Raw genomic sequence first — 15,514 nt, 5'->3', positions numbered from 1 at the left:
ATAGGGAGCCTGGGGGCAGCTGCAGAGCTGTTGACTCTAAACTGAGAATGTTTCAGCTGCTGCCGGGACCGTCGGTGTGGTCTGAGGCACAGAGACCACGTCAGCCGGTCCGCCGGGCTGTGACTCGGCTGAACATCCTCAAACAAAAGTTGCTTTAAGTTTACTGCGGTCGACCTGCCCTTTGACCTCACTCTGCTCCAGCTGTCTCTTCACTTTGACCATGGAGGGCAGGTCTGAAGTCTGGTACACCGCAGACCTCATCCTGCTGCCGCGGGACCGCAGCTCCATGGCCACACCCTCCCACTTCCTGTCCAGCTCTGAACCCTGGGAGCCTCGCGGGTCTCGGGACCCTTGTCGGGTTTGCCTGCTGTCCTCCGCGTCGGAGTTGTTCCCAATCCTGTCCAAATCCAGGGCTCGTTTTGGGGTCGTGTGGTTGGAGCGCGATGAAGGCGACTTGGATTTGCGACGAGAGCGAAGAGGAGGCCGCGGTGGAGGTGGAGGTGGAGAGGGAGGGGTGGGGTTGGAAGACGACGTCCTTCTGTTGGTTACTTTGAAACCACCGTCTCCTCTTTCCCTCCATCTCCACCCGTCTCTGTTTTTACCTGAGGAGGAAGAAGCTGCTTCAACAAGAGAGACGAGACAAAACCACACAAGGCACGGCAAACACTCTGCATGCAGGGGACACAAACAACACAAGCGCACAACGTTCTGTGTTTGCTGTCTGCACAATGAAATCTATCAAACAAGAACAATGAGAAGCTGAAAGTTTCTAATCTCTCAGTGTGTTTATGGCTGCGTGAGAAAAGTCAGTTAAAACCATAAATACCATGAATACACACACAGACACACAGACACACACACACACAGACACACACACACAGACACACACACACACAGAGACACACACACACACAGAGACACACACACACACACAGACACACACACACACACACAGAGACACACAGAAACACACACACACACACAGACACACACACACACAGACACAGAGACACACACACACAGACACACACACAGAGGCACACACACACAGACACACACTAAGTGGATGTGACGGATATTTCCATGCTGACTGTTGGCTATGACATCACGGGAAAGACTGTTGACTGTGTGTGTGTCTGTGTGTGTGTGTGTGTGTCTGTGTGTGTGTGTCTGTGTGTGTGTGTGTGTGTCTGTGTGTGTGTCTCTGTGTGTGTCTGTGTGTGTGTCTCTGTGTGTGTCTGTGTGTGTGTGTCTCTGTGTGTGTCTGTGTGTGTGTGTGTGTCTGTGTGTGTGTGTGTCTCTGTGTGTGCGTGTGTGTGTGTGTGTGTCTCTGTGTGTGTCTGTGTGTGTGTGTGTGTGTGTTTCTCTGAGGAGACTTATTTGAATACAGCCTGCTGCCATCTACTGGCTTAAAAGAAGAAGGACATCTTCTGTGATGTGCTGGTTCTTTAACTGTTGGTTTCTCTGGTCTCAGGTGAAACAGATTTGAACAATAAATGTATTTTTACACACTGATCAGCAGGAAACAGCTAATGTGTGCTTCAACTTATTAGCTGCACAGGTGCAAATAAAACAGCTCATTTGTTCTATTAGACCACACAGAGCCAGTCTTCTGTATGAAAAATGAATGAATCAGACACAAAGACGCACAGTGTGAGGTAAACACTTGGGTTTCCAAGCTGCAGGTACATGCTGCACACTGCTCTTTATAAATGAGGGATGCAACATAAAAAAGACGGATAGCAGGTAGAAACTATCATTCCACAACGTAAAAAGGCGACATTAGCAGCTCGGTTTCTATCGGATCGTAAAGAGAAGTTACACTAATTTAACAAAAAGTGCATATATATATATATATATATATATATATATATATATATATATATATATATATATATATATATATATATATATATATATATATATATATAACAGGCTAACGGTTATGCATGGATAAGAGGTTTAAGATATATGTCTGAAACATGGTCACTACTTTTCAAGCGGTCTTATTTACTGTCATTTTGAGAAATTGTTGTTGTTCTGTAGGGGGCGCCATTTTGTGAGCAACAGTCAGAACTAAATATTTTACCAATTTAAATCAATTGCAGTCGATTTAGGAACGATAACATTTAAAACGGGCACGCTGCTCTTATCAGTGAATACATGACGAAAACACACTTCAGCCGACTAAAGTGCAGGAACAGCCGCGGCTCAGCGCCGAACTTCATCCCCTCCAAAACTTTTAAAAGGTGACGACACTTAAACCACTTAATGCAACTTATTTTTTTCACATTCTGGAGTGCAGTGAGACCTGTAAATGAGTTTAATGTGAGGTCTCACTTTAAAACCACCCTACTCCCAAAACTCTGGGAACATAAACTGTGACCGACAGCTAACTTACACCTGTACTGTATGACACACTGTGTGATGTAATTCTCCAGAGCGCTGACCAAAGGAAACCCAAGCAGAGGTCTCATCAGTCAGACTAATGTGTGGGTGTGCACAGCCTTAATGACTCCGTTTTTATAAACAATATTTCAACAGATTTAAATCGCACCGTTTCAAAAATATAGAAGTACATGAAACCCTTCAGGCCCTCGGTGAACACAGCGTCGCCTCAGCTCTGTTAAATGTTTATTTCCCCGCTTGTCTTTGTCTTTAACTTTGTTTTACAAGCCATTTCAGATCAGAGGTTTAATTGTGTTGATTCACTCCAGGCAATTATTTTGTTGGCTAGTGGATGAGCCAGAGCCAGGGAACTGAGAGCCAGGGCTTCTTTGAACAAGGTTTTCCCATGAAACTGTGCCGTCACTCCAGTGGCATAAAAAACAGGAATCACGCCCAGGGACTGATTTACTTTGAAGAAATCTGCCTGCACAGATACCGACCCCTGTGTGACGGAGCCGCCCGGTAATTACTTCTACATCTCACTGGGGCAGGAAGTTTCAGAGAAGCTGTGTTAAAACACGTTTCCCCTCTCTGCTGCTGCACAGACGTGTTTGTATTCTGTGATTATACCGGTTAAATATAATCTGTTGCTGCTGTTGTCACATGTTTGTCCTGGAGGAGTTATTCTAATGAAAGCCCTTACAGAAGAAGACATGTGATGCAAAAGATACACAAATATAAACGCTCCCTGTCTACGGCGAGGTCTGTGTGTGTGTGTGAAGTGGAAATGAGTATCCGTGTGTGTGTGTGTGTGTACGAGGATAAGAAGGAAACTGAACCTGGTTTTGTTTGTGAGCCACCAAAGAGCCCAGCACGACAAAGCTCGCCTAACAAGGCACTGAGCCCAGGGGAGCCCATGCATAGCTAACAGCCCAGACCCCCACAGCCTTTGTACCCCAAAACAAAAGCCCTATACCACACACACACACACACACACAGACACACACACACACACAGACACACACACACACACACACAGACACAGAGACACACACACACACACACACAGAGACACAGAGACACACACACACACACACACACAGAGACACACAGACACACACACACACACAGAGACACAGAGACACACACACACACACACACACAGACACACACACACACAGAGACACAAACACACACACACACAGACACACACAGACACACACACACAGACACACAGACACACACACACACAGAGACACAGAGACACACACACACAGACACACACACACACAGACACACACACACACACACACAGACACACACACACACACAGACACACACACACACACACAGACACACACACACACAGACACAGACACAAACACACACACACACACACACACAGACACAGAGACACACACACACACACACACAGAGACACAAACACACACACACACACAGACACACACAGACACACACAGAGACACACACACACACACACACACACACACACACACACACACACACAGACACACACATACACACACAGACACACACAGAGACACACACACACACAGACAGAGAGACACAGAGACACACACACACACACACAGACACACAGAGACACAGAGACACACACACACACACACACACAGACACACACAGACACACACACACAGACACACAGACACACAGACACAGACACACACACAGACACACAGTCACAGAGAGAGGAATATCCAGTAAGATAAAGGAGCGGTTAGAGTGATGTCACATCTTTTAGAACATTGTCGATGATCAGTCTGTTTGAAACAATAACCTGAAATAATCATTTAGAGCTAAACGATGTCAGCTACATTATGTGCCAATTAAATCTGCAACAGAGCTAATGTTAAGCAATTCTATTCAAAATCAAAGCCTCTGATAATCAGTGTCCTAACCCCCCACCACCTTCTGACCATTCAAATAAACTGTAGATTATAAAGAATCACAATCTGTGCTCTGAGGGCACGGCATCTGAAAGACAATCGCTCATGTTGTCCCTGTAGGCAAATATCAATGAAGTATTTGAAGTGAAGATTTAGAGTAATAGGAAGAAAATAATATAGAAATGATATAAAAGTCCTCTTTAAGTGTTTTCCTCTGAGGTGTGGTTTAACAACCTTCAGTGATCATTTAAAGGTGGCCTGACTGTAGAAGATCAAAAACACCATATGTCAGGACATGAGCTTAACTCGCTGGTTATTCATGAATAGTAGACGCCTATAACTAGCTCCAAATGTTGCTCTAAAGCACATGTAGACAGCGATCCTGTGTCAGAGCCTCCGGACACACAGGCGTCAAGGTCAACAGCGCCAACATGAGGAAGGCGGCTGCTCACACGAGGCGACAGAGAGTTAAACCTCTACAACATTTATTTGATCTATTTACAGACAGTACAGTCGACCGAACAGAGAAGCGTTGATTCCTATAGTGACACAACTGAACAGCAGAGACTACAACAACATGGACTATATACAAATTAATACTTTGAAACTGATCGTCGGTACTAATGAAGAGGCTGAGGGATACATGAATGTCTTCCTAGTATAGTACAGGATAAAGTAAAGTGTCCCAGCTAACACTCTGCTGCTGGCTGCCAGCCAGTGCAGAGGAATCAGATCATTTGGTCAGAAAACAGGCTTGCATGCATGAGAACTCACTGTTGTCTGTTGTTTTGAGTGACATGAGAAATGCCTGAGGTAAGAGAACAGGATGTGTGTGAGATGATGAGGAACAGCCGAGGGAAGCTGCACCCTCATGCTACTGTAGCATATGTTTGTATTCATGGGGTCAGGCCTCTGCCGTGTCAGCATGCAGTGTGCTTTAAAGCGTGTAATGAGTTAAAAAAATATATATATATATATATATATATATAAGTGCAGTATTGTAGCCTCTATACACGTCTGGGAATGAAAGATATGGATTATTTTCTGAATCTATGACAGCTCAATAACTTGCAGCATGAAATAAACATTGTGAAAGTACAAAAGAAAAACACAGGGAGAAATTTAAACATGTGTAAAGTCTTGTTTGTAACTGGCTAAAGTGCATTGTTAGACTGTACAATGGGACGGGGGAGAGGCTGGAGCGGGAGCTTGGCACTAGTTATCATAACCAATTCATCCTCAGCTCATTACTGAGCTCACGTCTCCAGACAAAGAAGAAAATCCACAGCAAGTCTGTTCACAAGTTCACACAGATGCACACCACACAGGGAAACTCCAGGGACGAGGTCTGTCCAAGCCAAATGCATCCATTTTTCCTCTCTGTGTGTCTGACCTGTTTTTGTTTTCAGTAGATTGCTGGCCGCAGTAGTGCACACATCACTATATCAACTCAATATATTCACTGAGGCTCTGATGAACTCCTTGAATGTTATACAGGTCTTTGCTCTATGTTTTTACACAAATCTGGGATGAAATGTTTCTGTAATTTGCATTAATTGTAGGAAGTGATACATTAAACATGTTGGATGGAGGGATTAGATTAGGATTAGAGGACATCTAGATGCATTTTGGGCCGTTCAGCCACGGACAGAGTGGCCAGTGAGTAACTGACTCCAGAGGTCTCTGGTCCCACTTGCAGTCAGGTGAAGGAAGAGGTAAAAGTTCCAAAGTTTCAAGAGTTCACACGGGGGAGGTACCTGAGCTAGGCCGACCTTCCTGTGCTTGGTGTTGGGCTCGAGGGTGGGGTTTGCACTGTAGGGCTGAGGGAGTGACGTAGCTGAGGCAGGGGCTGTTGATGTCCCCCTCTCCCACTAAAGTCAGATCAGAAAGGGTGTCCTCCTCCAGCATCTGGACCGATTCTCCCCTGCCAGAGTCCTGGAGGAGACTACACGGGGTTGGGTGGATGGGGGAGATGGTGCCAGGAAATGGAGGCAACGGTCTGGCTTTCCTCCCTCCTCCACTTTCAGTGCCCAGGGCAGAGTCCAAGCTCTGGGACTGATGGCTCGCGCTGAGCAAGTGGGTGCTGCCTCCTCCTCCCCTGTCGTTGCCGTTTGCCTTATTGCCCCGGCGACCGCTGCTAGGGAAGCTGCCGTTGTTGGGGTTACGGGAATTAGGGGTGGAGCAACTCGGCTCAGGGTCGTAGGGAGGAGTTGCAGTCTGGTTGGTTGCCACTGGTGACAGGCGCAGGAAGTCTGGGAGCTGCAGGTCGCTTTTGTTTAGCAGGCCTCGCTGGTCGTCTGCTCGGTTGCTCTGAGCTTTGGATATGAGGTCGAAGAACTCTGGAGGCACACAACACAATGTGCACACACACAAACACACATAAATAAACGCACATGAACATGCGTGTGCACACACACACACACCCTTTGTAACAAACTAATTCCATAAACATGCAGCAATGTTTGTATTACTCGATTAGACAAGTCACAGCTACATTCAGTGTAAGCAGAGGTGACTGCGCTACATGTAGCTAGCTAGCTTTGAAAGCATTTGGTGCTTCTGCAACACTGAAGACAGGCAAGAGGGTTAGTGAGTTCACAGCAACACAGCTACAGAAACAAAGGAGAGAGAGAGAGAGGGAGGTTGTTCAGTCTTTACCTTCGGCTTCGTCTATATTAATCTTTTTCTGCTTTCTTTTCTCCGGAGCCTTATGGAGAGAGACAGAGTGGTTGGGTAAGGGCTGGCTGCTTGTGTCAGGGTTGGGCCCAGCCTTGCCATTTTCCCCATGGGGGTGGGCTGAACCGGCTTTCCCTGGCCTGTTCTCCCCCTGGGTGCCACAAGGAGAGCGGAGCAGGGCATTAGAGCCCTAATGAATCATAGTGCTGGTGCATGTACTGGGTAAAAGTAATGACAAGTGGGAACCAGAGCTACTGATGGTGAAGAGGGAGACAAGTCATAAATAAAAACAACGACGGGGAGGACGGGGGCTGCCCAAGATATTTGTTGTGTTTGATAATCGACGACACATACATTTAAAATTCTAGTAACACATTTATAGATGAACACAAATCGATGGGATGTTCCATTTAGACACACCACAATGTCTACTGTGTCTGCTAAGCATCATCAACCTGTAGGCTAGCAGAAGCACACACCACAACACCGGAGACCAACTAATCACTACAGGAAGCTGCACTACAGCACCTGAGATACGAACAAACTACCAGGCAGCTCAACGAAACCCAGAGAGCAATCTAAACTACCACCAACACCAAAACAAAGAGCAAAGAGGGAGCTTATGTGGTTCAGCTAGCCAGAAAATGCTCCAAAAGGCGGGGCTAGCATCGTCTGGCACATGTTATGGAAGAAAGAAAACCAGCAAACCAGAGAGAAAAGTTGATGATGCGTTCGGCCACAGGCAGACCACAACGATGGAACATTAGGAACCTTGACAGTGGGACAGGGCTCACATAAAAATAGACACACACGTGACACACCTGCGCACATATTTTAACACACTGCAACAGACATGGGTGACTGAGGTCAGCGAGAGAGACACTTAGTAGCGTGACGTCATTGACCAGGCAGTGGAGACATTCTGTGGGTTATGGAACATTCCAGCAAGACAAGAATTTGAAATAAGAAAGGCGGGGGGGTCTTACTGTTGCTGATTGGTTTCTGCTCGTAGAGGCCGGAAGGTGACTCTTAGACGGAGCCGCTTTCTGTTTGTCTGCTGAATGAAGGAAGTGTAGAGGCACCGGTCAGTGCAGGCTCCGTCAGTGCACAGCTCAGTGTGTGTGTCCTTACCTTTTCCAGGAGAATGCTCTGCTACATCTAAAACCACTCGCAGCCCATCCAGGTTGGAAATAGGAAGACCTAAATCTAAAGGCTCCGTCTCCCCGCTCTGCATCACACACACACACATTTTATAATCGTCGGACATTATCGACCCACGCAGCCCGTCTGTCGGTCTGCTACTTACAATGCGTGCCACCAAGTCAGAGAGGTGCAGGCCGTATTTGGCCACAACAGGCCTGAGGACTTCAGTCACTGGCTTGGTGGGTTTAGCTTTTAGACCCACAGAACGGTTAATGGGGACCAAGTCGAGTCTGGAACAATAAAGCACATTTATTTAGTCTTTAATGATAATTTAATTTATTTTTGTTACGGCCCACAGTTTGTGTTTGTGTATTGTTGCACCTGAAAAGCGTGCGTTTCTCTAGTCTGAGGTCTCGAGAGCACAGTGTCATACAATCTTGGTCCAAAACAAGTGGCTAGGAGAGAAAGAAAGGCAGAGCAGGTTAATCCTGAACGGTGTCCTGGTATCTGTCCCGTGCTTGGAGTGTCAGGCCTTTAATATTTTTTAGCCACTTGGGGGCAGAACTCCGCAAGCTGACAACACACACTCAAACACACATGTATGACATCTTTGAACATGTTAGACTGTTGTTGTTTTGATTTGTAAAGAAGCACCAAAGCACATAACATGATTTCAAAGCACTCCATTTCTAACCGAGTCGTACCTTCTCCCCTCCAACCAGGAAGAGGTCGATAGCTGCCAGGTTGATGCAGAGCTTCTCACAGAGGCCCAGCAGCAGGTCCCTGATGGACACTCCAGCCTTCAGCGGCACAGAGCAACATGACCCGTCCGGCAAGCTTATGTTACACTGCCTCAAGGGGGCGCTGCCCCCTCCTCGCTCTGTTGACATGGATACTGCCCCCCGAGAAACATCACCCTTTGAGAGGAAAACCAGAGACAAGAGGAGCATTAAAACCAGGAGCAGGAGAACAAAGAGTCTGATATGAGAAGTTAAATCACAGAGGAGCACAAACTCAAAGCTGCTCCCTGAAGACATCAAAGTGCTTATTACTGTAAAGTCCAACCTTATTCTTTCCTTTCCAAAACTGACCTCATTCCTCCCTGACCCCGATGTCCCCAGCTCCAGACTGGCTCCTGACGACAATGACCCCTGGGACTCACGACGACCATTATTGCCAGCGAAATCTTAAAAAACACACGTCACATCTCGTCAGATGTGTCTATAATTACATACAAACAACAATGCTTTCTGTTTAGAGTCAGAGTGGAAGATGATACTTTATCTTTATATCAAACTGAAGGGTAAATCGTGTCACACTGCGACTGCACACAGCTTTTAGCAGGAACCCCCGGAGATTTTAAGAATGGCTCTGTTGTCCCACCAGACACAGTGAGGCATTTATTCTGTTTTTTATATTATTATTTAACTTCTCAGCTGTAGGAACTTGTAAAATAAAGCTACTGACTGTAGTTGAAGTCGGCCAGCTCTCGTTTCTTGGGGCCTTTTCCAAAGCTTCTGTTGCGGGACCAGGAGAAAAACATGCCTTTCCTCCGGTCCCCTGAATCATCCCGACTGTCCTCGTTTAAAGAGCGGCCTGATTTGCTCTTTTTGTCCTCCTACAACACAAACACAATAAATACAAACGGACAGAAGCGGAGGTGCAGACACACAACTGCATGCAGAGGCTTTTTGTTCTTACCTTCTTGGGAGTGGAGAGGTTGGAGCGGTCGGAGCCGGTGGTGCTGTGTTTGGAGGTGGGGCTGCTGGGGATGTGGTATGGGTCTGGTAACGGCCTGCCCTCCACCTCAGCCAGCATACACTCCTGGTACAGTCGAGACTTGAGAAACCGTGTGTAGCTGTCGAACTTCATCAGGTTGAAGATCTGAAAGCAAAAAAGGAAGAAGTCGAACAAATGTGCAACAACAAAGTACAGGGGAAAGAAGATGATCACAGATGTGACGATTTATCAAGTTTATTAAGGATTATTAACAAACTCGGAGAGAATCTGAGTCAAACATTCAACCTGTGGAGGTGTTCCAGTCAGAACCTGTGACTGGAAACATGGAGATTCTGACTTCCCACCTTAACGCTCTCTCTGGTCCCTGGATGCTCTCAGTGAACTTCGTTGCATTTGATCATTTGTGTATACATTCTGTGTTCGGTTTGGCGGGCATGTGGAAGTCTGACCCGAAATCATACGTCAATGATGCCACGGGATCCTGACGGGCCTGAGGATATTCTGGAGATGTTTTCAGGCTGTGATGTATGTGTGTGGTCTTTATAAGAATGTGTGTGGGTGTTTGATGTAAAAATACAGAGTGATACTGAGGATATCCTTGTAGCCTTGTGACTCTTATCGCAGCTTGAACATCTGAGCTCAGCTGGTGAAATCAAAAGAGCTTTCAGTAACTTTGTCCCCTCCACCGCACGCTCCATCTAAGAAGTCATTCACATCCATGGTGCTAGACAGCAAGCAAAGATGAATGGGTGACCTTATGTTGTGTGAGCACTCGATGCTGTTACACTGGTGCTGTTTCAATAGGGTTTTGTTTTGATTCGGAGTAATAATAAATGTGTCCTTTGGGAAAGGCTTGTGTTCACTGCCATGTCATGAAAGAACAGTCAGTGGAGCAGAGTCCTCCTGACAGAGCAGACTCTCTCAGCTTATGTTACCTGCAGCTGCTGCTCCTTGAACATGTCAGGCTTCGGAGCATTGAGGATGTCATCAGCGAGCTGAGCTTGACTGTCTATGTTGACTGGTGTTGTGGCTTTACTGGACAGGAAGCTGTTGTAGATCTCCCTGGCACGCTGAGACAGCTGGGGAAGAGAAGATGAGACAGGAAGATACACTTCTACCTGGTTGTTGCTGGAGGGGTGTACATGGATGCATGTGTAGGTGTCCTGAATGTGTGTTACCTGCTTGTTGTCATGCTCAGGGACATGGCTGAAGAATTCACAAGCCTGCCAGAACAGGATATTCTCCTCACTGAACTCCTTTTTTAGGAATTCCTGAAAATGAACATTCAGAAACAGTGCTTAGTCCTGAAGCCGATTACAATACAGTACTTGATCGATCTCAGTCTTTAACATGTGTCTGCACAGTGCTGGAGGTGCATTATTTAGTAAACACTTCTACAGAATGAGGAGATGTGCCGGTCAGGTGGTGTTTATTCTTATATCTTTACCGAGAAGTAGCGGACTCCAACGGGGTCCTGCAGCAGCCTCTCAAAGCAGACAGCCCAGCTCGCCACTCTCCTCTCGGTGTGGCGCCGGTGGCTCTGGACACTGGGCAGGCTGGCATTACTGTTCAGACTGTTGTCACTGCTGCAGCCCTGCAGCTCCACACTGTTCAGTTCTGTTCATACACACAGAAGACAGTTTATCATGTACATGTATCAGTGTGACCTCAATACGCCTGTGTTTTTCCAGCACAATCGGTGGGTGATTAAGAATCGATGTAAACATAACTGTTTTCCAGTATGAATGGCAACAATCCCTCTGCTTTCATGCCAGCAGCATGGGACACACCTGGCTCCAGTGTGCTCCATGCCAATGACAGAGCATTAACCAGTCCTGTGAGACCTCCTCCTCCTCCTCCTGCTCCCACACATGTCCCCACAGTGATGCTTTGCAGCAAAACATCCATCCTGTATACCTTAACATGTGTTTCTGTTGTAAAATAAAGGTAAGCACTAAAAGAATGCAGCAAATATATGCAGTCACAAGTGAGCTGAGATAAGACTGTAGATGAGGAACGATTACATCACAAGATGGGCTTCCACAGAAAACCATTAGAGAAAAACACTGAAAGAGATAATGCTGTTTCTCTCTTGTATACAATGCTGCATCGCTGCAGCTTCATGCTGTTCAGTTCACAGAGGATGTATGCCTACAGAATGCTCCACTGCACTTGTTGTAATCTCCATTATTTACTGTTCACTTCATTGTTTAGCCCAAAGAAGTATTAAAATATTACCTTAGCATCTTACGTCTTAAATGGAGATGACCTTAAACTTTACAGAATCTACACATTTCACATGTCAGCTTTGTACCTGAGTAATGTGGATTTAAGTGATTTTAAGCTAAAGCCTAGATGTGGAACAGTGGGTCTATGTGTCTAATATTTCGACAAGATCAGCAGGCAGAGACGGAGGCTCAGAGAGAGGCTGAGAATAACCAGACTGGAGCTCCGGGCCCGATGAACTGAAAGTAGGCTGCTAAGTTGAGATAAAACAAAATACAAGAACAGCCTCAGGGAAGACCTCAGCGGTCAGGTGCGTAGGACGACGCAAATCCCATAAATAAACTGAGAGAGCAGCTTCCAGCCAACAGCCAGAGGCTGGCTTCATTTAAACCTCAGAAACTGGGCTATTCATGGATAATTCCATTGTGAAGTCTGCGTATGCCCATTTGTCCTCTGTTTAATGTTATCAATGACAATGTCCCATTGAGGATATTTTTAATGAATTCTGCCACACCGCTCAGCTCATTCAGTTCTCAGCAGCATAGTAAACAGCTCCTGGAGCTTTGGATAGTGATGGTCCACTATCACTTTAAATGAGAGACAAGCATGTATCTATGCTTTGTCTGAACTGCATATCCTGTTCACACAATGAGGCTGAAACGTTGGGTGGCACACCTTCATACACTTCCATGCCTGTGTGGGTTTTCTCTGGGTACTCCAGCTAACCCATAGCAAAGACAAGCAGGTTAAATGGGGACTCTAAATTGGCCTGTTGAGCGTGACTGCCTGTTTATCCTTATGTGTTAAGCCCTGCAAGACTGGCGACCTGTCCCCTGCCTCTCGCACATTGACAGCTGGGACAGGCTCCAGCCCAACATCACCCTGTAGTACAGGACAAATGGATGGCTGGATCAAAAGTCAACCAAACCTAATCAAACTATACTCACACAGTGTCAATGGGGGGAGGGTTAAACTCATGATAAATAACAACTTAAGCCCTGTTTGCACATGACGACCAATGTCCAGCTCAGGCTGAAACCATTATCCTCGAGTTCTGCTCCTTCCCCCTAGTGCTTCCAGTAGTGAGCCTGACAGGGACAATCTCCTGCTGTGTGCTGTGGTAACATGTCGACTTCAGTCTGTTAGGAAGTTAAACTTCCCACACCTGAAGTAAGATTACTGAATAATTTAGTATGCTTTGAAATCCAGGCTCTAGAAAGGCTGCGACCAAAACTCAGTGACAGAGTACACCAAGATACATGTGTATGATAGCAGAGCAGAGGGGATAATAAGAACAATTACTTCCTATTTTTGGATTTCCTAGAATTTAGTACCATGACAGCATTACTGCCTAATTTCTGACTGTATTCTTTTTAAAGCCAAATTGCATGGGAGATGTAGACCACAACACATAATCATCAAGTAGCAACAACATGCTGCTTTATAGCACTCTTACGGAGAGAGTAAGCTGCTCTTCACTAGGATAAAAGACTCTAAACTTCACTAAACACAACAAGCATAGGAAAACTGATCCTGTCCAAATGTCACCTTCTCCTCTGTGTCTACAATCGAAGTTGGAAAACAAGCTGTTTACCTGGATAAAGCTGGTAGGAGCCTGTGTGGTGCCAGCGAGGCAGGTAGCGCATCCTAAGGGGTAACCAAGCCCCTCCATCCATACCCAGCCTATAAGGGCCCCACTTATAAACTCAAACACACAGGCTGAGCACACAGTCCAAGAAAAGACATGTATCTGCACACACAGCTGACATCACGTGGAGAAAGAGTAAGAAGGTGGGAAAACAAAGGGAGAAAGAAGGAGGAGGGTATGAGACAGGCGACAGAGGACGCCGGTGGAGGGCAACCTGGTGGATGACAACCTGAGAATCCAGAGAGAGAGTCAGGTCACAACACGCACACACACACACACACACACACACACACACACACACACGCACACACACACACACACCTGTGAGCCTCCAGCCAGGTAAGTGATACAAGGACACACAGACCTTAAGATGATGAATAATTCAGAGCCGCAGGAGGAGGGAACTAAAAACTCAGTCACACACACACACACACACACTGCAGTATTGATGAGAAGCTAGGAAGGCCACAACTGAGACTAATGAGGCCTGTAGCCCCCATATTGCTGCACACACACACATCAGACAGAATATATACACACACACACACACAGGTATGCCAATCTGCTTTTTTCTCAGATCAAAACTAATGGAAATTCTGAGCTTAGTTTAAATTATGTACTATAATACTGATTAATATTGACAACGTATCTGTAGCTGCATGCCTGCACAAAAATAGATTCCATTTATGCATTACTTCACATTTAAAGTGAGTTTTGGTTATATATTTGTGTGGGGTTTTGACAGCTACATGAACCATGGTGCATTTATCATGTAAAATGTTCAATGCTGGCTAAGACAGACTCAATACAGCATCTTTTTATCTAGGATCCCCATCATCACATGTAACGTCTGCAGCTGCTCAAACACTACAGAGAGAGTTCTGCTTTCTCTCCAATAGAATGACGCTTACTCTGTGGTACAGGACCAAACAAATACAAGAGAATGACTCAACATTAGTGCCTCTAGAAGTCCACAGAAAATCCACAGACCTTGTGAGAGTGATTTTCTACCAAACTAGTAAAATTCTCACTAATAAGCATCAAAACAACCCAAGCGGATCTACAGCACTGCTGGCTACAGGATATTTTGATCTTGGTGACTGTTGGAGTCTTAAAACTTCAATTCTCACACTTAGTGCTAAAACCTGTAATGTCTCACCTTACATGTGTGTTGATCCGTGTGTCGCTCACTGGTCTATTGACTTTTTGAAACATTTTTGTGAGCTTACTGGTTGTTAGCTTAGCTGTGCAGGAATCCTATAGCTGTAACGATAACATTCACTAATTAGCCTTCACTAAATCAATGAGTATCTCAGTTCCTACACTGCAGCGTAGAGCCCTCCTTCTGTCCTCACTGTTTATTCAAAGTTTTCTCTGAAAACAAATTAGAACACAGATTTTTATCATGTCAGGAAAAACAATATCAAGTTTCCTTCTGTGTGCATGTGCAGTAACTCCTTACTCAATCTATCTTGGTGAAGATGAGCTGTATACTACTTTACAAAATTCAGTATCTCCTTATCATGCAAATCCCATTCACAGATGTGCAGGGACAGGCAGCTCTCTCTTTCAGAGACACGTGGTGGCCGTAAACACTTCTACATTATACACTGCTGACTGTAAACATGTCTGCCATGAAGTTCTATCCGCCTTTTGTCTTGTTTCTCACCTCGTCTTCTCTCCTTTTATCTACCATCTGCCATAAATGTGTCTTTCATGTGCACTTCTGAGGTGTTAAAGCACCTTTACCTTTTGTTGTTGTTGC

General features: G+C 45.7%; 1 protein-coding gene across 6 annotated transcripts in view; it reads right to left on the bottom strand.

The window, feature by feature from the left end:
- Positions 1-4,751: 4,751 nt before the first annotated feature.
- rgs12b (regulator of G protein signaling 12b) overlaps positions 4,752-15,514 on the bottom strand; it is a 38,066-nt gene continuing 27,303 nt past the window's right edge. For 3 of the 6 annotated variants that reach the window (XM_028417775.1, XM_028417784.1, XM_028417792.1), the window contains 13 exons: positions 11,323-11,492; positions 11,054-11,146; positions 10,811-10,954; positions 9,837-10,019; positions 9,603-9,753; positions 9,227-9,321; positions 8,840-9,052; positions 8,517-8,590; positions 8,299-8,425; positions 8,124-8,220; positions 7,979-8,049; positions 6,975-7,143; positions 4,752-6,655 (listed from right to left, as the gene is read on the bottom strand). In XM_028417775.1, the coding sequence (XP_028273576.1) occupies positions 6,057-6,655; positions 6,975-7,143; positions 7,979-8,049; positions 8,124-8,220; positions 8,299-8,425; positions 8,517-8,590; positions 8,840-9,052; positions 9,227-9,321; positions 9,603-9,753; positions 9,837-10,019; positions 10,811-10,954; positions 11,054-11,146; positions 11,323-11,492 (2,186 nt within the window). In that variant the 3' untranslated portion in view covers positions 4,752-6,056. Of the gene's footprint in view, positions 6,656-6,974; positions 7,144-7,978; positions 8,221-8,298; positions 8,426-8,516; positions 8,591-8,839; positions 9,053-9,226; positions 9,322-9,602; positions 9,754-9,836; positions 10,020-10,810; positions 10,955-11,053; positions 11,147-11,322; positions 11,493-15,514 lie in introns of all 6 variants that reach the window. The other 3 variants (XM_028417800.1, XM_028417818.1, XM_028417810.1) reach the window with 3 other exon arrangements.

This window comes from Parambassis ranga, chromosome 1, assembly GCF_900634625.1.
Source record: "Parambassis ranga chromosome 1, fParRan2.1, whole genome shotgun sequence".
NCBI classification, from domain to species: domain Eukaryota; kingdom Metazoa; phylum Chordata; class Actinopteri; family Ambassidae; genus Parambassis; species Parambassis ranga.
Note: the sequence above shows the minus strand (reverse complement) of the source record. Positions and strands in the feature narration are given on the sequence as shown.